General features: G+C 35.2%; 2 protein-coding genes across 3 annotated transcripts; both read left to right on the top strand.

The window, feature by feature from the left end:
* The first annotated feature begins 863 nt into the window (after nucleotides 1-863).
* Nucleotides 864-9,504, top strand: LOC130710464 (topless-related protein 2). Its single transcript, XM_057559746.1, has 25 exons — nucleotides 864-1,333; nucleotides 1,512-1,691; nucleotides 1,942-2,055; nucleotides 2,134-2,292; nucleotides 2,432-2,609; nucleotides 2,708-2,837; nucleotides 3,264-3,379; nucleotides 3,460-3,595; nucleotides 3,681-3,790; nucleotides 4,279-4,348; nucleotides 4,430-4,503; nucleotides 4,591-4,686; nucleotides 4,768-4,860; nucleotides 5,222-5,349; nucleotides 5,465-5,699; nucleotides 5,777-5,935; nucleotides 6,040-6,135; nucleotides 6,329-6,475; nucleotides 6,838-6,948; nucleotides 7,117-7,293; nucleotides 7,393-7,521; nucleotides 7,597-7,692; nucleotides 7,913-8,095; nucleotides 8,386-8,561; nucleotides 9,071-9,504. Exons 1-25 carry the CDS (start codon nucleotides 1,254-1,256, stop codon nucleotides 9,288-9,290), a joined length of 3,393 nt encoding a protein of 1,130 aa, XP_057415729.1. The 5' UTR covers nucleotides 864-1,253; the 3' UTR covers nucleotides 9,291-9,504.
* Nucleotides 9,505-15,437: 5,933 nt separating this feature from the next.
* LOC130714796 (probable polygalacturonase) lies at nucleotides 15,438-18,548 on the top strand. 2 transcript variants are annotated; one of them, XM_057564744.1, is made up of 6 exons: nucleotides 15,438-15,665; nucleotides 16,322-16,642; nucleotides 16,994-17,114; nucleotides 17,229-17,403; nucleotides 17,487-17,557; nucleotides 17,638-18,548. In XM_057564744.1, exons 1-6 carry the CDS (start codon nucleotides 15,660-15,662, stop codon nucleotides 18,315-18,317), a joined length of 1,374 nt encoding a protein of 457 aa, XP_057420727.1. In that variant the 5' UTR covers nucleotides 15,438-15,659; the 3' UTR covers nucleotides 18,318-18,548. The 2 variants fall into 2 exon arrangements, with proteins under 2 accessions (XP_057420727.1, XP_057420728.1); XM_057564745.1 differs by lacking the exon at nucleotides 15,438-15,665 and having other exon boundaries at nucleotides 16,326-16,466; nucleotides 16,544-16,642.
* The last annotated feature ends 2,106 nt before the right edge of the window (nucleotides 18,549-20,654 follow it).

Raw genomic sequence — 20,654 nt, 5'->3', positions numbered from 1 at the left:
CTTACTTTACCCATTAGAATACGTTTTTATCTCTACTCATTTTTTTTGTAAGGGTATTGTTTGGAAAAACATCAATTGCTATTTTCTTAAAATTCTAAGTAGACAATTATTTTGAAACAATTTTTTTTTTCTAAAGTAAACAGTTATTTTGAAACGGATGGAGTACTAAAGATTGAGATCAATGATTATACATCAATTTGACATCGTCATTTTAGAATATCATCACTATAAAAGTTCTAAATATTGATAACATAAAATAATATTTGAATTATTTTTTATCATTAAATAGTAAACATTGAAAAAAATGAATAAAATTATTTACGACATCCTAAAACTATTAATTTTAGTAAGAGAAAAGAGTAGAGTCAAACCAGACAAAGGTTGAGACAGTGCTATCTATCGACTATCGGATCTACGACTTTTTGGATTTGATTTTCATTTATAGTATATATGAAATGATAATTACTAATTAGAAAATGATACTGTTATTAATAGTAAGTTAATTAAAAACATTCTTAAAATACTTTGTCAACAGATTTATTATCACACACCATTTTTATTTAGAATCTTTTCTCCTAAAATATAATTTAATACATCCATTAATCTATATTTAATTTCTTTCTATTTTCTCCCAATTTTTGCAAAAGCTATTTTGGTCCAAACGACGTGACGTGACAGCCTGTGCTCCAGTCTTCTTTCCTACAACAGCACACGCGGTTAAGTGCAGATCTTGCCTTCTTCCGAAGCAATAGCCACACTTACTTATCACTCCACCGTATATAAGTACGTTCCATTATCAGTGATAAGTCAGTGTTGAACAACAGTTAATCAAAGACCCTGCAAAACGCTGCATCGAGAAAAACGAGAAACCAAGTCATAACACAACACCACTACACAACTCTCTCTGTCTTTCTTTCTTTCTTTTCGTGTGTTGTTGTTTTTTATTTATTTATCTTTTCATTTTATTTTTCTTTCTTTCTTATTTATTTGCAGCTTTTTTTCTTCTCCCATTATTCCACTGTTTCTCCTACTCCTCTTTCTTCTTCAACAACCATCATCGAACCATGGAACCCCAAACCCTAGAAACCTCTCCGCCGTGAACATCCACCACCCACCACCGCTTAAACGTCGCCGTTTCCCTCTCTCTAGATCAATTCAAGTTCTTCTCAAAAAGCAGCAACACCGTCAATTCTCCTTTCTTCGCTCAATTTCACACACCCTAACTTCTGATTCGGTTACTGTTAGGGGCAAAAATGACATCTCTCAGCAGGGAATTGGTGTTCCTCATTCTTCAATTTCTCGAGGAAGAGAAATTCAAGGAAGCTGTACACAAGTAAGAACTTGCTTTTTATTTTTTATTTTATTTAATTTTCCTGCAGTTCATTTTATTTTTTTGTTTATTGTTTTTTTGTTTTACTTTAAATGTTACTACTTGTTTGTTTGTTTTTATGTATGTATGATTTTATCATGATGATAAATTGGGAATGTGCTTGTTCTGTTTTGGATTCCAGGCTGGAGCAAGAGTCTGGTTTCTTCTTCAATATGAAGTATTTTGACGAGAAAGCCCTTGCTGGAGAGTGGGATGAGGTTGAGAAGTACCTATCTGGGTTCATAAAAGTCGATGACAATCGATATTCCATGAAAACTTTCTTTGAGATTAGGAAGCAGAAGTATCTTGAAGCCCTTGACAGGTTTATTTATGTTTAATTTTTTTATCTCAAGGGTACATTTTTTATTTTGTTAGTGCATGTTTGGAAATTCTTGTGCAATTGATTCTAAAGTCAAAATCAATTATGGGAAGAAACTTATGTAAGTTGGGTGCCGTAATTGATTCTGAGGAAAAATAAATTGATCCAAACACGCACTTGTCCTCTTTCTGATATAATGTACATGTTTTTTTCTTTCTCATTCTGTTGCTTACGTTTTCTTGTCTGCGGCTAGGAATGACAAAGTGAAGGCTGTTGAGATACTGGTGAATGATTTGAAAGTTTTTGCAACGTTTAATGAAGAATTGTTCAAAGAAATTACGCAGCTTATAACCCTTGACAACTTCAGGTACTTTGGTTTTGGTTGAGTTGAGTGAGTGATTGGAGGGTTGTATTTTTTCTTAATATCGGTTTTGATTAAATGCAGGGAAAATGAACAGTTATCAAAGTATGGTGATACTAAGTCAGCTCGGAGCATAATGCTCTTAGAGCTTAAGAAACTGATTGAAGCAAATCCCCTCTTTAGAGATAAGCTTATATTCCCTTCTTTGAAGGCCTCAAGGTTACGAACCCTGATTAATCAAAGGTAAGATGGCTGGCTATGTTCAACTTTTACATCTACCGTGATGAAATATATAATGATTATGCAATTCCATTACTGCTTTGTTCTTAATTTTGTCAATCATCTCTTTCTTGGTAAAGTCTCATCCATGTCTGCTATTCAGTTTGAATTGGCAGCACCAGCTGTGCAAGAACCCGAGGCCAAATCCAGACATTAAAACTCTATTTATTGACCACACTTGTTCACCCTCAAATGGAGCTCGTGCACCCACTCCTGGCCCTCTTCCTGTCACAGCGGTTGCAAGGCCTTCATCTTATGCTCCGCTTGGGGCACCTGGTGGAGTAAGACCTTATATTGTTGTTGTCTGAATGATCAGTGCTGATAGTGTTAGTTATCTAATCTTTTATCTTGGGATAACCTTTTTGTTTCTTATATGCAGCCATTCCCACCAGCCCCGACTGCTGCTAATGTTAATGCATTAGCGGGATGGATGATGAATGCAAATCCTTCCTCATCTATTCAATCACCTGCACTTGCTGCTTCATCAATGCCTGGTCCCCCAAATCAAGGTATATTAATTTATTGGTGTGAACTCTGGTTCCCTACCAGAGAAAAATCAACCATAATAATAAGGAAAGCTTTGAGAAATTGTAGATATTCTACCAAGTTTATTAAATGAATATATGCATGTCTTCTGCATTTCTGTTATTATGGAAAATTTTCCTTTACCTAAGGGTTCTTTGCTTGACGGATTTTCAGTTATATGATATATCCTTAGCATATATGTTCGATGGGCATACTTCGATTATCAGGGGCAGATACAGAAGTGCATATATTTGTTATGTTAACTTTTATTTTTCCAGTGTTTTATTGAATCATTGAAACTTCTAAAGAAATAGATAATCTTCCATTGTCTATTTACAGTTGGACTATTAAACTCTTTGGATGTTCTGTGTCTCCGTTCCCAACTTCACTTGTAACTACTTTTTTTGCAGTATCTGTCTTGAAGCATCCAAGAACACCTTCCAATACTCTTGGAATGATGGATTATCAAAATGCTGATCATGATCATCTAATGAAACGTTTACGGTCAGCACCATCTGTTGATGAGGTACTGACACAGTGTTGTGGCATGCTTTTTTTTTTCCATTGCAATGCTATTCCTACAGTGGCAACTAACAATCTGTGCAGGTCACTTATCCTGCTCCCCCCCAACAAGCCTCTTGGTCACTTGATGACCTTCCTAGAGCTGTTGTTTGTACGTTACATCAAGGATCAACAGTGACAAGCATGGATTTTCATCCAGCTCATCATTCTTTACTTGCTGGTAGGTTGAAACAGAATTGATGTTCTTGTATTATAAAGATGTCTGGTCTTCAGATATTTATTTTGGAAAATCTTTTCTGAAACAGTTGGTTGCGGAAATGGCGAGATTTCACTCTGGGAAGCAGGGCTGAGAGAGAGGCTGATGTCAAAGCCTTTCAAAATAAAGGATATTGCTGCTTGTTCTGTATATTTTCAGGTTTATAGTTATTCAATTAATTCATTGTAATTTGTAAGCAATGTTTTGTGGCACAAAGAAAAGATAGAGAGCAGAAAATGTGAACATTTTAAACAGCTAGATTATTCATTGGTGGTAATTTTATTTCCTTATGAAAAGGGGGAGGGGGAAAGGGAGAAAAAGAGATTTATTGACCCAACACCTGGTCACTCGTGGAGGTATTATTTATAATTAAAAGGATGGGTTCTTTCCAAAGAAAATCTCTTACATCGAATAATTTGATTGTCTACAGTGGTGCCTTTGCCTTATGCTGTACTGTCCTTCAAACAATTGACATATGGGGCTACAGCTGAATATTGTGGGATAAGGGTTATTTGTAGGATGAAGGTTTTTGTTTTTTATATTTTTGGAGAAAACTAAATGAATAGTTGTCCACAAATTGGTGGTTCCCTCCTCCCCTTGTGAGTACCAGAATTATCTCATACAATGTAACTGGGATTCTTGTACAGGCTGCAATTGTGAAGGATTCATCTATGTCTGTCAACCGTGTATCATGGAGTCCAGAGGGAAATTTAATTGGTATGTGCTGTAAGGAAACTTGGCTTCAGTTTGTTGCATTACACATTTATACTGGTTTATAATATACTTTCCTTTTTTCAGGGGTTGCTTTCTCAAAACACTTGATTCATTTGTATGCTTATCAAGGTCCTAATGATCTACGGCAGAATTTGGAGGTATGTTCAGATCATTCTCAAATATGTAATTGGTATATGATGGTCCTTTTTTTGGTGACATAGAACTATGTCTTGACTTCATCACAGATTGAAGCTCATGTTGGTGGTGTTAATGACTTGGCATTTTCTTATCCAAACAAACAACTATGCATTGTAACTTGTGGGGATGATAAGTTAATTAAGGTGACAGAAAATTTCCCTGTCTATAACATCTTGTAGCCAAATGAATGTATGCACAATTATTAAGTTTGAGGAGTATTGCAGGTGTGGGATTTGACCGGACGGAAGCTTTTTAATTTTGAAGGTCATGAGGCACCAGTTTATTCTGTTTGTCCCCATCAGAAGGAAAATATCCAGGTAAAGGTGGCCTACCCCCTTGTTGGCATATTATTATGTACAAGTGGATCAATGTTGTACTATTACTGGGATTTCCAATTTGAATATATTAAACCAAAAGGATTTTAAAATTAAGGTTTAAATTCAGCCATTCCATTGTAGGTTAATGCAAGTTAATTTTTTGGCTTGAACATCTTTCCTGTCCAAACTTAGTTACTTTGCATAAAGTTTTGGGCATACTATACTCTGAATTTGTTCCTTCTGTTGTCAATTCTGGAAAGATGATTAAATATATGTGGATGTTATTACTTTCTTATATCAATGAATAGTTGATGCCTTGATGGAAAGAAATTAAGATATTGATGGAAAATACAATATGCAGTTTATATTTTCTACTGCTCTTGATGGGAAAATCAAAGCCTGGCTGTATGATAATATGGGCTCCAGGGTTGACTATGATGCTCCTGGACAGTGGCGCACCACAATGCTCTATAGTGCTGATGGAAGTCGGTACGAAATGAATAATAGTACTGAAAATATACGTGTTAATGTTGTTCGTTTCTTATTTCATTTTCCCCTTTTACTTGATAATATTGGTTGTAACTACTATTTTTCTTTATTTTAGATTGTTCTCATGTGGAACAAGTAAGGATGGGGATTCTTTCCTAGTTGAATGGAATGAAAGTGAAGGTGCACTCAAGAGAACATATTCTGGATTTAGAAAGAAATCTGCTGGTGTTGTGCAATTTGACACTACAAAGAATCGCCTTTTGGCTGCTGGTGAAGATAACCAGATAAAGTTTTGGGATATGGATAATATCAATGTGTTGACAAGTACAGATGCTGAGGGTGGTCTTCCAGTGAGTATTGCTCGTACTTTTCATCTTTTAATGCATTTCAAAGTACATTGTTTGACATGGTTGATGCTCCATATCAGAGTCTCCCTCGTTTGAGGTTCAATAAGGATGGAAATCTGCTTGCTGTTACTACAGCAGATGGTGGTTTGAAAGTCCTTGCTAATACTGATGGCATGAAGTACTTAAAAGCCATTGAAGCTCGATCTTACGAAGCATCTAAAGCAGCGGTGGAGACAAAGGTTTATTTTATTTGTATTAAGTCATTATCTTCACCATCTTCTTCCTTAATATCTTTATTAATTCTATAAATTGATTTTTTTTTCTTTCAATATCAATGAGTTAGGCATCTGGGTCTTCTATGGTTGCAAATGTCAATCAGCACATGAATAAAGTAGAACGTGTTGACAGAAGCTCTCCTGCTGCGCCACTGCCAATCCTTGTATGAATTTTAGAACAAGTTTTACTTAGATTTGAAGCTTTTTCTATAATCAAATATGTTAGCATAAACCTAAAAATCCCTGTTCTGTTGTCAGTCAGGTATTCATAGTTTTGCTGATGCATTTTTGCCTAGGCGTCCTCTGGTCTATGTGACAATTATGTATGCAACTGACTCATTTTGTTAATTATTTCAGAATGGAGTTGATTCTATGGCCAGAAGTCTAGAAAAGCAAAGAAGCTTGGATGATAAATCTAAAACTTGTGAACTGACAGAAATAGTTGATCCTGCTCATTGTCGAACAGTTGCTCTGCCAGATAGTGCTGCTGACCCTACTAACAAGGTATTCCCTACAACCTTTCTTTTGTCGAGAAGGGGGTTTAAGCAGCATATTTCTATTTTATCATCATGAACCAAATTAACTAATTACTCCAAACAATTAAGCTATTGAGTGAAGATACATGAATTGTTTTCTATCTATCCCTTACATTGTACAAGTCTATGTTGAAATCCTACTTTTTATTAGAAGAATGGGGGCAGTAAAAATCATACTCAAGACCATTTGGTAGAGGCTTTGATAATATGTCATGAATTAACTATCATAAATGCTTAGGTTGTTGGGTAAACAGATATTAACAGTTTTATATCATACTTCTAACATTTATAACAAGAATTTTATGATCACAAAATTCCATACATCTCTAGGTTGTTCGTCTTCTTTACACCAATTCCGGGGCTGGCCTTCTGGCTCTTGGTGCAAAAGGGATCCAGAAGCTGTGGAAATGGAGCCGTAATGATCAAAATCCCAGTGGAAAGGTGATTGTATGCTGAGATACCCACATACAAGAAAACATTTTGTTGCTTTATTATACCATATTTCTGCATGCATATCCTGGTATCCATTTGAGCATATGATATTTTTTTTATCTGTCTGTTGCAACTATTCATTTAATAGTTTTTAATTTTTGTGTGTGGGTTTTAAAGGCCACAGCTAATGTTGCTCCCCAACATTGGCAACCAAATAGTGGTCTTGTCATGGCTAATGACCTCCAAGAGAATTTTGAAGAAGCAGTTCCCTGCATAGCACTCTCAAAAAATGACTCTTATGTCATGTCTGCATGCGGAGGAAAAATTTCCTTGTTCAACATGATGACTTTTAAGGTAACCCGATCTTTTTGTGCTAATATGGTGTGCAACATCTACTTCAACTTATACTATGCTGTACTTCAGTTCTTGTGACACATTATCGCCGAATTTCAGGTAATGGCAACTTTTATGAAACCTCCCCCGTCTTCAACCTTCCTTGTGTTTCACCCTCAAGATAATAACATCATTGCAATTGGGATGGACGATGCAACTATTCATTTTTACAATGTTAGGGTGGATGAGGTAATTAGCAAAACAGCCCGCTAAATTTTAATCATTTCAAGAATCATATTGTGATCTGACCTTCTCTGCTTTTAGGTCAAATACAAATTGAAGGGTCACCAGAAGCGCATTACCGGTTTAGCTTTTTCAACTCATCTGAACATCTTGGTTTCATCTTCTGCTGATGCTCAGGTATGTTGTAGTATGAGTTCCAGATCCTTTTAACACCTCTGTAATCATTTGGTATTTGTGTTTTTGTGATTTCTTTAACTTTTAACTACTATTCAAGATCTGTCTTTAGTTACTTATCTCTTTGCACTATTTCATATTTCTTCTTAGCAACCATATTTCATTTGCAATTTCAAGAAGTGATAGACAATTTTTTGGCTATATTTTTATGGATATTTTGTAGCTTTGCTTTTGGAGTATTGATTCATGGGATAAGAAGAAATCACTATCACTCCAATTGCCAGCTGGAAAAGCGCCTGCTGGTGATACTCGAGTATACTTCCATATCGATCAAGTGCACTTACTGGTATGCCATGAAACACAGCTAGCAGTATACGATGCTTCAAAAATGGAATTGATTCGGCAGGTAAGTGACTGCCTCTCTCTCTCTCCAATACATTAAAAGAAGCAATTTCAACTACACAGTTTTCCTAAAAGAATCTATTATTAGGTGAATTTCATGTGAGCCACACTAAAAACACAGGCTTGCTCTCTCTTTGGAGCCATATAGAATTCACTTAATAGTAGTGTGTTAGAAAGAACATGCCACTAGCATGTCTCTAATATACAAACTCTAAACGTTATTTTTTTCTTTTCTATTTTCAATTTTCAATTCCTTGTGAATGAAATAGTTACTTGTGTTTGTTTGGAATCTAGTGGGTTCCGCAAGATGGTTTCTCTGGTTCCATAGCCTCTGCAACATATTCCTGCAATGGCCAACTAGTTTATGCTGCCTTCACTGATGGAAATATTGGAGTATTCGATGCTGACAGCCTGAGACTAAGATGTCGGATAGCTTCGTCTGCATACCTACATCAGACATCATCAAATAGGTGTTTAAGATTTCTCTTTTATTCTAATCTCTGTTAATATTTAAAACATGCGATAAACATCCTCATTAAAGAAGACTATTTCACTGGTGCTACTAAGCTTTGCTTTATTGAACGTACGCTTGAGTTTTTGCATGAAATACTTTTTATAATTTCTATTCGTGTTTCAAGTAGGCGATAATTGGTCAATTGTTGAGTTTATGAAGCATGTTTGGATCAACTTATTTTTCTTCAGAATCAATTCTGGCACCCAGAAGCTACTCTCTGAAGCTTCTCCCTAGAGTTGATTTTGGCTTCAGAATCAATTGTAGGAAGATTTTTTAAACATACACTGAGCTGACTGAAATATGCTTTAGAAATTTACATGTTTCTGTTTCATTTTGGTGATAATTGGCCAACTGAAGACTGAAGGAAGTAGTTGGACTTGTTTATGTTCAGCTGAGCCTGATCGTTATAAGATGTTTTGCCTATTTCTTCAAGAATAATCCTTAACCTAGTTTTGTTTTGTGCAGCCAAAATATATTCCCAGTTGTTGTTGCAGCACATCCTCAGGAGCCAAATCAATTTGCAGTTGGACTTTCAGACGGCGGTATTAAGGTTATAGAGCCCATTGAGTCTAATGGGAGATGGGGAGTTTCAGCATCTGTTGATAATGGCATGCAGAATGGTAATGGGAGGACAGCCTCACCATCAATTACTAACAACTCAACTTCTGAGCAGCTCCAAAGATGATTCATACACACACCATTTTAGTTTTTGTTCATGTAAAATTATTGTAAAACGGTTAGGTTGAATGTTTCTTAATTGTGTGACGTTAAGTTGGTTAAGCACAGATGGTTAGGTAAAGATATAAATTATGCATACAATATCATGTAGATGCTAATTTATTATTGCTTCAAATATTCACTGTGTTCGAGTTTCCAATGGCATATTTTGTTAAGAATAATGCTTGTCTGATATTGGTCAATACTATATACTACCCTAGTTTGGCATGATTTTTTTAACTATTCAAAACTAGGAAATGCTTTTTGTACCTTTTTTAAGGCTCGCAATGCTTTTGTGATATGTTCTGTTATTTTTCTTCATTGAGTGATTTGAAAATGCATGTCAGTGGGTATATGGATCCAATGTAGTTAATTGTCCGCCGGTGTGTCTGGTTATCTGTTTACACGATCTATAAGATAAAAAGTGAAATGAATTTATTATGTTGAAAATTTGTTCATTGTCCTCAACTGATATCCAAATACACTATCATGAATGCTAGCCTGTATCATTTAGGTTCATGCATGATGCACCAAAGCCTATCAAACAAAATTTTGGATACAATTTGCCAAGAATGTAGAGAGCAGGTCATGTTGAAAAACTTGTTTTTTAGCTTCAAGTTTTGGTAGTTTTGGGCAAGATCCCAGGCAAATATTGTATTTATGCTAACATGTAGGCGGCAGAATATTTCCCTCTTATAATGAATTTTGGACAGGCATTCAATTTGGGATTGATCTCTATTTGTCTCAAGCACAGCCTGCGGTGACTTGAGCACCACCAAATGTTTGTAGTGTTTGTGGTCCTATGAGGAAGGTATGAAACTTTTGTTTTGTCCTTGACTGTGAAGTGTGAATAATGCTAATCAAGTAACTGGTAAAGCTACCTGAAGATAACACCGTCCCCACCCTCTGTTTGTAAAGTGGAATTTGATCCACACAAGTACCTTGACTGCGACAGACATAACCAGTGGCATTATTACTCCATATTTCGTTGGTTAATTATGTAATAACTTTTATGTGTTAATATTTAATAATGATATCCAGTGTCCAAAGTCAAATAGTTCAGCTAAGCATGCAAGAATCCTAAACATTAGAGTATGCTAGTGAGGATTTTCTCTCTTACTAGAGTATGCTACCTTATCTGGTATCTCTTCTCTCTTTATTTGGACCTAAGATAGAACACTCTGCCACATAATTCATAGATAGAATCTCTTTCTAACTTATTAATTTTCCTTCGGTTCATACATCATGGTCCTAAAGAGTAATATACAACACGTTTTACTTTGAAGTGCATGTTCGATGACCTTTCTACAATTGATTAGAGTCATAACCAAGCATGTTTATCAAATTTTCTTTCTTCAGAATCAACTATGATATTCAAAAGCTATTAATAGCATATTTGGATCAACTTCTCTTTTATCATAATCGGTTATGGCAACCACATGCTTATCTCCATAATTGATTTTGCATTTAAAATCAATTGTAGAAAAAGAAGTTTATTGAAACATGCTAGAATACTAGCTAGTATTCTTTTGTATCAAGTGCCTAATGCAGAACAAAAGGGGCTAGATCAACAATTCTACTATTGAAAGCTGGTCCTTAATCTTACTATTTTAGAGGTTATATATATGTGGCTAGTTATGCATTTAATAGCATTACTGCAAGAAGAAAAGCTTAGATTCAGAGCAAAACTTGTCTTTTAGCTCTTGAAATGAATTTTCCTTTTCACTTTCTATTTCTCTATCTTCATCTGAGACTACTTGTTTTCCTTGGTTGGTACTTAGTACTTAGTACTTACTACGTATCTTTTGTAATAAGATAACAAAAAAAAACATACCCCTAAGAATTTGTTGCTGGCGAGTGTACATGTGCTTAGTTCAGTAGTAGTTGCTGGCTTTGTCTTCGTCCATGAAGCATGATATTGATTATAATTGGCAGAACAGGGTTTAAATCCTAGCATGACATGTGGTTTTCTTGACACAAAAAGCTCAGTTTGTACTTTGTAATGTTTGTCTTTTGGTTTTTACTCCAGAAAAGACTCGGCACATGCACATAACAGTGCCAGATAATGACTTGATTTTGGGGGGTCCTTGCTCTTTTTCCATCTATAGGATTCGAATGTCTTGTGCTTCATGTTGATCCCATAACACATATCATAACCGCATCTTTAGATACACAGTAAACAATTATGGCGAGTCAAAATTACGGTGGACAAAAATTACTTCTCATAATTTATATCCGTCCTCTTTATGTAATTTGATTTTGGTGTGTTTTCACTGTGTTTTTAAACATGCACCGAAAGCTTCTCACCTTCGTTCAGCTTTTGTATCCCCACCTGTTTTGGCACTTTGTAGAAATTCCGTGCTCTCTTCAAATGCGTATCTCTTTTGAAGATTGGGAGTGGTAAAAAATGTCCTTATTTCAGAAGAAATGTGGCTGAGATAATTTGCTATTCAAGTGACTAGTTTTGGTTAGTAAGGTTCGTTGGGAGGGCCATCGGCCATGACACGCAAGGATTGGTAATGGTAATCAAATTAGACCACTCTTTGAATAACACATTTTTAAAGTAATTAAAAGGAAGTGGCATGTACCTAAAATACAAAAAATATGACTATAAGAAGTTTCTATGAAGGTAGATAAATTCTCGTTTTTAAGCAATTAATTAAATAATTTTTTTAAATTATGCCTAACCTGAATTTAACAAATACCAATTCTGATATACATCTCATTATGTAATTTTCTAAACAAATCTTCTATTTGGGGTATCTTCTATAAAAAAAAAAATTCTTTTTATTTAACACAAGTGTCTTCCATTCGAGTTTTATACACCTACCTCTCAAGCTAGGATGCATAGGTACGGGTGCAGTACGGGTGCGAGGTACGACATTTTTAGAAAATCCTAAGTACGGCGGGTACGTTACAGGTACGTTAATATATATATATTAAATATATATATATATAGTGAAGTAAAGAAATAGATATCAAATAATCTATCTTACCGAATATTATTAATTACATATCAAATCTCTCAATATTCATATATTTTGCATATAATAATAATTAAACAATTCAGAGTATTGAGACTTTCTGCTAAACACATGGTAAAGCTTGTAAAAAAAAAACACATGGTAGCAGAACATGAAGGAGTGAAGGAAGGTGCACCCACGGCGTATCCACTGCGTACCGGTACCCGGTGCGGCGTAGCCAGTTTCAAAGTACCTGTGCTTCACAGCTCAAGTATCAACCAATAAGGCAAAGAACATGATTTTGAATTTTTGATTATCTCGTTCTCCCAATAAATTTTCTTTTTCAAAAATTATTGGTAGATATATACATATGCATGACAATTTTGTGGAAGTTTTTAATCATCAAACTATCACAAATTGTGTTTCACATTTTCTTCAATACATATAAGTTTGTACTTTGTAATACTTAAAAACCACCACAAAATCGCACGTCACAAATGTGTTACAAATCAGCGAATGACTATGTATCAGTATTGTTTCTTTTTCAATTAAACCCTGCAGCTAGTTGAGTAGTGGACATAGAGCAGCCCTAAAGACCCACAATAACATTCAATTGCAAAAACATGCTTAGTAGGGAAGATGTCATGTTTAGCCAATAGAAGAGTAGTGTTTGCAATGTCCCTTAAATGCTTATTATCCCTTAAAAACTAAGAATCCTTGGACTACATCGGACACATTGATTTGATATATAATTACCACCGGAAAAACACTATGACAACCATCAGCAATCATGCAAAGAGAACTAAACTTCTGTTCTGAAACCAAACAAGGCTAAAGTCTATTCCATTTGAGCCACGTGGGAAAAGAATAAATATTATTGTCTTCCCTTGGTTTGAACAACTAGTTAATGACTACTACCCATAGTATTGAACACCAAATCACAGCTTAATATGTATGAAGCCTAAAAATTAATTTGGCGTGTTGCGCATGCTTAGAAAATAGCAGCTAGGTTAGGTAATGTAATGTGCTGCTCAAGCCAGTAAGCCAACCTCACATGGCCGGGCAATCATTGGTAGCAAATATATTACTACTATGTATAGTTTCATTTTTCCTACCTTTTTATTACCATTTGCGTGGAATTAAGACATTTTTTCAATGATTGATGCGTGGAATTGCCATATTTAAGTGAAATTCGTATTTTTTTTTACACGATCTACGGCGTGCCAAAAAACAAAAAGAAAAGAGAACGAACGGAAACTAATTCCTAACAAAGCAACTCTTAAAGGATCTTTCCTTGTACTCGAAGCTAACTCAATTGGAGGTCCGGAGGATGCCAAACTCCTCTCATCAAATTGAGCATCAACTTTAGTAAAAAATCCGCACAAACATTGTTTTCATGCAAAATGTGTTTAACGTCCGCTATCCACTTCCTTGATAGCTGCTCCTTAATTAATATTTCGGATAAGAGTAACATACTTATGAAAATGAATAGGAACATTCTCGCAGCTAACTCAATTGAAGGTTCGGAGGATGTCAAACTCCTCATCAAATTGAGCATCGACTTTAGTAAAAAAATCCGCACAAACATCATCTTCATGCAAAATGTGTTTAACGTCCGCTATCCACTGCCTTGATAGCCGATCCTTAATTAATATTTCAGATAAGAGTGGCATATTTCAACATTCCTAATCAAGGAGACTGAATGTTGTGAATCTAAAATCAAACCACCTGCAAAAGGCTGCAAACATCTCTTATTCTAATTAAGCAAAGGACAAGCCATGAAAAATAGCTAAAAATTCCATGTGGAGGATGTTAGATTCCCCAAAGAACCCATGAAAGCCAATAAGTAGTAACCATGCTCATCCCTAAGACACCCACCGAAACCAGCTCTACTTGGATTCATGTACACATGCACTCTCATCCCATCAAATATTAACTCTCAGCCACTTTGAAGCAGATTGGTGCTGTAGCAACTCAAAACATTACCGAACGAGACGATACTAGTCAGTTTTTTGATAATAGTCAGTTTAATAGTATATTTAGATCGGTTTCTATTTTTTTAGAATAAATAAAAATCTAAATTTGTATCAGAATAATAATGAAAATATTGAAGAGCATAGTTACAAATTATTAAATACAAGCATGAACTAATCATTCACAAAAATTAAATTCTGATATAAAGCATCTACAAACATTTTATGCATATTGATTTGGTGCATACTAAAAACAATCTTAAATGATAAGAACAATCTAATATAAGTTTCTGTTTCGTGAAGTGAATGACAGAACGCCAGGCTAGCATCTATGGCATGATTGACGTGGGGCCATTCTACCTTCTGTAATGTCCTTCCCACGTGCACTTCCTATTATTATTCTCTTTCTTATTCCCTCACCAATTCATCACACTCTCTCGTATCATGTCACATATGCATGAATGTCATCTCAGGTTATTATTTTGATATTTCCAAATGGATAAATATTGACAAAAAGAAATGGATAAATTAACAGATATTTTTTAACTTTGATTTAGATCACATTTAAGAGGAAGATAATATGGGAATAGAAAGACATGGATGACATGGATATTTTTTAGCAGTGATGGGATAAGAAAGAACAAAAAAATAGAGATTCCTTTTTTAATTTTCATTTGAGAACTTCACTGTCATTTTCAGAGCAAGAGAGTTTTTCAATTGAATTGAAAGTACTATTTCATCTCAATGGGCTATTATTAATTAATTATTTATTTATTTTTTCAACCCTAGCTACCTACATAATTAATTCAGCCCACATTTTATGGTCAATAAGATAAGAAAAGAAATCTCTAATTTCATTACTTGAAGATATTTTCTTTCCATAGTAATAACAAGAATGATAATATTTTTCATGAATTTCATATGGAATAAAATAAAATATTTATTCTCAAAATATTTTTATTCTTTTTTTCTTGACACACATGATATCATCATTGACATTTGTTGAAGAGTTTTTAAAATTTTCTTATATTAAAATTTATTCTTTGAAAATAATTACTTTTTAAGTCCTTGCAGTTTCTTTCAAAATAATTTTTCAAATTTTCTATTTTATATCAATTATTTTCTATTTATACTCCCCCTTCATATGTTCACATTTTTATTGGTTTTTATGTCATGTGTGAAGGGACCATTAGCCCTCCCCCTTTCTGTCATCTGCATGATTAATGCTTATAATATTCACTTACTTGCATAAAGTTCTCCCTGTCCCTCTCCTCTGCCTTCTTCTTCTTCTTCTTCCCTATCATATTCTCTCTCAGCCTCTCTAATTTTTTCCCTTTTTGGTTCTTTCTTGGTCCTTGAGCACTTCCTCTGCCTCTTTTGTCAGAGGCTTTGACCAATAAAATGCTTGTACGTACGTTTCTCTGCTTGATTTTGTTCAGTGTTTATACTTCATAGTTTTATATTGCTTTCAGGTTGATTGATGTGAAGCAAATTTGATATCAAATTTAAATCTTTGGTTGAATTCTATATGTTTGAGTAAATTTTCAAGTGTTCCAATGACACGGGTCCTCTGCTACGTTTTGTTTTGTTTTTACTCTATTGGGGTTTGGTCTTGTTTCTGCCAGAGGCAATGACATTGGTAGTTGCTGTTGATGGTAGGCTTCAATAAAAACCTATATGATCTGATAAACTTGCAAACTTTCTTTTGAATTGTCACTTTTTAAAGCTCTTAGTGGTTTCAATTCTCAACTGCTGAATATAATGTCTCTTGTTTTGATAAGCAATCTGATATTCTGTTTCTAGTCTTTCTCAATTGTTTTTGAATTCACTGACCCCTAGTGTTGCATTCAACCTATGATTGTTTCAATTTCTTCTCAATTGTTTTTATTTGCACATTCTTATTGGAAATGCTTATGAGTTATCTGAGTTATTTACTCAGGGAAGATGATTCTTTGTCTCTACTTGTCTATGAGCCTATGATGAATAATTGTATATGTAAGGTATCTGATGAGAATCATTAATTGGATTGTTTTATTTTGTTTTGTTTTTGAATCCACATTCAGGTGGCATTGCTGTTGCTGCTGGCTTTGAGCAATGAAGTCAAGGTGAATGGTGATGTTGGAAGTGTAGCACATTGTGAGATTGCTCATGGACTAAAACCAAGACCACACACTGTCTCCATTTTGGAGTTTGGTGCTGTTGGAGATGGTAAAACACTGAACACTATTGCATTCCAGAATGCTGTCTTCTATCTCAAGTCATTTTCTGACAAGGGTGGAGCTCAGCTCTATGTTCCCCCAGGAAAATGGTTGACTCAAAGTTTCAATCTCACAAGCCATCTTACCCTCTTTTTGGAAAAAGGTGCTGTCATCATTGGATCTCAGGTATTTTATATTATACCTTTTACTTCTTTCTTTTTTGTTCTTCACTAGCTTTTGATTATTGTCTTTTTGGCTGATAGAGATAGTACATATCAGTGTTGTCAAATAGCTGTTCTAGCGGTGCTATAGCGCTATAGTGTAGCGCTTTTTTGGCTTACCGCTATTACAAGCTACTTGCCGCTTTTTCCACTTTAAGAGGCTAGAAATAGCGGATTTTTAACTTACCGCTATAGTCTGCGATCCGCGATTAACAACACCGATACATATAACATATTCCAATATAGGAGTTAGTTACTCTTACTCAGAAGTTGTTTTTTAAGACTTGTGTATTACATTATATTCTTACTTTGTTAGGATCCATATCACTCGGAAGTTGTTGATCCGCTGCCTTCGTATGGCCGCGGAATTGAAGTCCCCGGAGGAAGATATCAGAGCTTGATAAATGGATACAAGTTAGAAGATGTTGTCATAACAGGTTTTATTCCCTACCAAGTTTTGCTTCTTACTTCTCTTGCAAGCAGTTCTTCATTCAATTTTCCTCCTCATGTTTCTGACTTGAATGAATTTTCATGTTAATGTACATTGCTAGGTAATAATGGAACCATTGATGGAATGGGATTGGCTTGGTGGGAATCGTTTAGCTCTCACTCGCTGAACCATAGCCGTCCGCATCTGATTGAATTAGTAGCATCTAGTCATGTGGTAGTTTCAAATCTTACATTCTTGAATGCTCCTGCATATAGCATCCACCCAGTTTATTGCAGGCATGTTCTTGCGTCTTCTGAAAATTACTAGTAATTCTTATATGGACAGTGATATTGACTCGATTATATGTGTTGTGATACAGCTATGTCCATATTCATAATCTTACAATCTTTGCTCCTCCAGAATCTCCTGATACTGTTGGCTTAGTACCAGGTTTGTAACATATTCAATAATCTATTACTAAACTTTATAAAAGGTCACTTAACTAACTCTTGTGCGCTTTGTGTTTTCAGATTCGTCCGATCATGTTTGCATAGAGGACTGTGTAATTGCCACAGGCTATGATGCAATTGCTCTCAAAAGTGGCTGGGACGAGTATGGCATAGCCTACGGCCGGCCGACGGAGAATGTACACATTAGAAGGGTGGACCTGCAAGCTTCTTCTGGCTCCGCTCTCGCATTTGGAAGCGACATGTCTGGTGGTATTTCAAATGTTCTTGTGGAGAATGCTCATCTCCACAACTCAAATGGCGGCATCGAGTTTAGAACCACCAGGGGTAGAGGTGGTTATATGAAGGACATCATCATATCAGATGTAGAAATGAAGAATGTTTACACAGCAATTGCTGCAAGAGGCCATTGTGGGTCTCATCCTGATGATAAATTTGACCCCAATGCTCTCCCAGTTTTGGATCACATCATTTTGCAAGATATCACAGGCACAAATATTACCATTGCAGGAAACTTTGCTGGACTTCAAGATTCCCCCTTCACCAACATATGCCTTTCCAACATAACCTTGTCTATGAACTTTGCTTCCTCTATCACTTGGGAATGCTCGAATGTCTCCGGATATTCAGATTCTGTTTTCCCCAAACCCTGTCCTAATCTGGAGAGCCATTCTGATTCTTCCTCATTCTGCCTTTCCATGCTCTCCATGCCGAGTACCGGTAGAGAAACAGCAGTCATGTGATAATTTTTATCTACCAAAGGCTCATATACTTGAGTTCTCTGCATGATGTCGATGAAAAAGTGAATATCTTGCTACAAGCCACATTCTTTTCAATGAGAAAGTTATTTTGATTATTTATTTTTTCATCTTCAGATTTACATTCTTGTGTGCTGCAAACAGCACATTATATGTACAGTTCTATTATTCATTCATGTATAATGAAATTTTGGTAATACCCGCAACAGGATTCAATCTGATAGTTTTTCTTTTGCGCTATTCCTTTGTGATTTCACTGTCAAGGCCAATTAAAGAAGGATAAACTTGGAGCATATTTATCCATGAAGGTAAAGAGTGATGTTGCATAATTTTAACAGGAATATAATGCTAGTTAGTATACAAATGTACATGACTACAAAAGTGAATAGGAAAATAAGGAATGTATCTCTCCAAGCTCCAAGAGTTGAACTCAGTGACCAAAACACAACCCAACCTTCAGAATTAACGCTAGAGTGAAGATGCCTTAATCTCAGTTATCTTAGGCTTTTAACAGACTTAAGATTTACTCTTTCGTGTTGAACTAAGTTATTTGTCAGCTAAGCATTCAATTCTTCTTATGGCTAGATCCAATCTCCTGGTCCTTGCGGAAAGGGAAAAAAATTCCTTCCTTTGGGAAAATTCTATTAATTGCAATTTTCTCCAAATTCCTGGAGCATGCAAAAAAAACCGCTTGAACGGTATGATCTTATTGTCACCCTAGAATGAAAGGGGTGATCTCGTAGTTCTTGGTCTGTGAAGATACATTGTTAGGTGCTATGTTTTTCTTTTTCCACTGAGGCCGAAGTTCGCTAAACCTAAACTCGTGCTCGAGAGATATGTTGTTACGTGATTTATTGAATCATTAAATGATATAATGATTAGGTAATGAATGTCGGGGTTATAGATGACTACTCAATCTAGGGATTACGTATCCCCTTAGTTCGTGCATGGTTCACATGCTCCTTTTTTAAACCGAGATTTTTGTTTATTGAAGTGTATGAGTCGTTCCTTTTCTTCCATAAAGTTTACCAATTATATTCTTCCATACCACCTCTACCAATAACTAGGGTTGGCAATGGGCCCCGCGGGTGCGGGTTTGACCGTTCCCATACCCGAACTTAACACATAAACTCAAACCCAAACTCAATATAGGTGCAAAAGTTAAACCCAAACCCGGGGTTTCGGGTTACCCAAACCCAAACTCAAAACCCGATGTGAGCACCGAACACGCAAAAAACTCAAATACCCGATCTGGAAACAACATGAACATAAGCTGATTAAACCTCATCATCTTTTCAATACAAAGGAAATATTATAGTTCATGAATGAACATAAGTTGATAAACAACATAACTCATGGACTTATAAACATCTCAATTCTAAACGTCTAATTAAACTTCATTCTTTAATATTCTTCTAATTAAACTTCTCAGTCGAAGTCTTCAACAAACAACCACAAATAATATAACAAAAACGACCACAAATTCGGGTTTTGGTTTGGGTTTGGGTGCGGGTTTAATCAATCCCACGCCTAAACCCAAACAGGTTTTAAAATTCGGGTGAAACCCAAACCCAAAGAAATCGGGTTTCGCCCGAAATTTCGGGTTGGGTTCGAGTTGGGCCCCGCGGGTTTGAGTTTTCTTGCCATCTCTACCAATAATGTCATTATATCAAATCGTGACCTGAAGAACGCCGAAAGAACGATATATTCAAGGAATGTGTTTAATAACTATACATAATGCACCACCATTGTAAATTTGACATATATATCTGATTAAATTTTATTATTTTGACAAATCATAATTAAATAAAAATAAGATGATGATACATGAGTGAACGCTTGTGTATTCCCGCACAATACCCTTAATAAAGGGATAAAAAGTCTTAACCGTAACTAAATCTCAATTCAGGAATAGTTGACATTCATAGGGGTGATTGAATATTGTATGATTTACAAAAATAAAAAAAATTAAACACTAGTGTAAAACTTAAAAACTAGAATTCTCCAAATGTTAAATTAAAATTACATTGTAAATTAGTTCTAAATCATTAAACTATAATTTTACATATCATGATAATATAATAAAATTAATTTTTTTTATAAAATGGAGAGATGCGATGAAATGTGTGTACAACAATACAATTGTTTACCGTTTACACTGTTAATGCACAGTAATTAAATTCTATAAGTATTAGCTCTTAAAACCTAATAGTGGAAACTCAAATTGAAAACCTCGCGCTAACTTGTTTCTTTTTTTGTTACACTTGAAAAATTATAGTAAAATAAAAGCAAAGGCAAAAAAACAAAGAAAGAAAACTAGAA

The sequence above is a fragment of the Lotus japonicus genome, chromosome 4 (genome assembly GCF_012489685.1).
Source record: "Lotus japonicus ecotype B-129 chromosome 4, LjGifu_v1.2".
Lineage (NCBI taxonomy): Eukaryota > Viridiplantae > Streptophyta > Magnoliopsida > Fabales > Fabaceae > Lotus > Lotus japonicus.
This window is presented reverse-complemented; position numbering and strand designations above follow the sequence as displayed.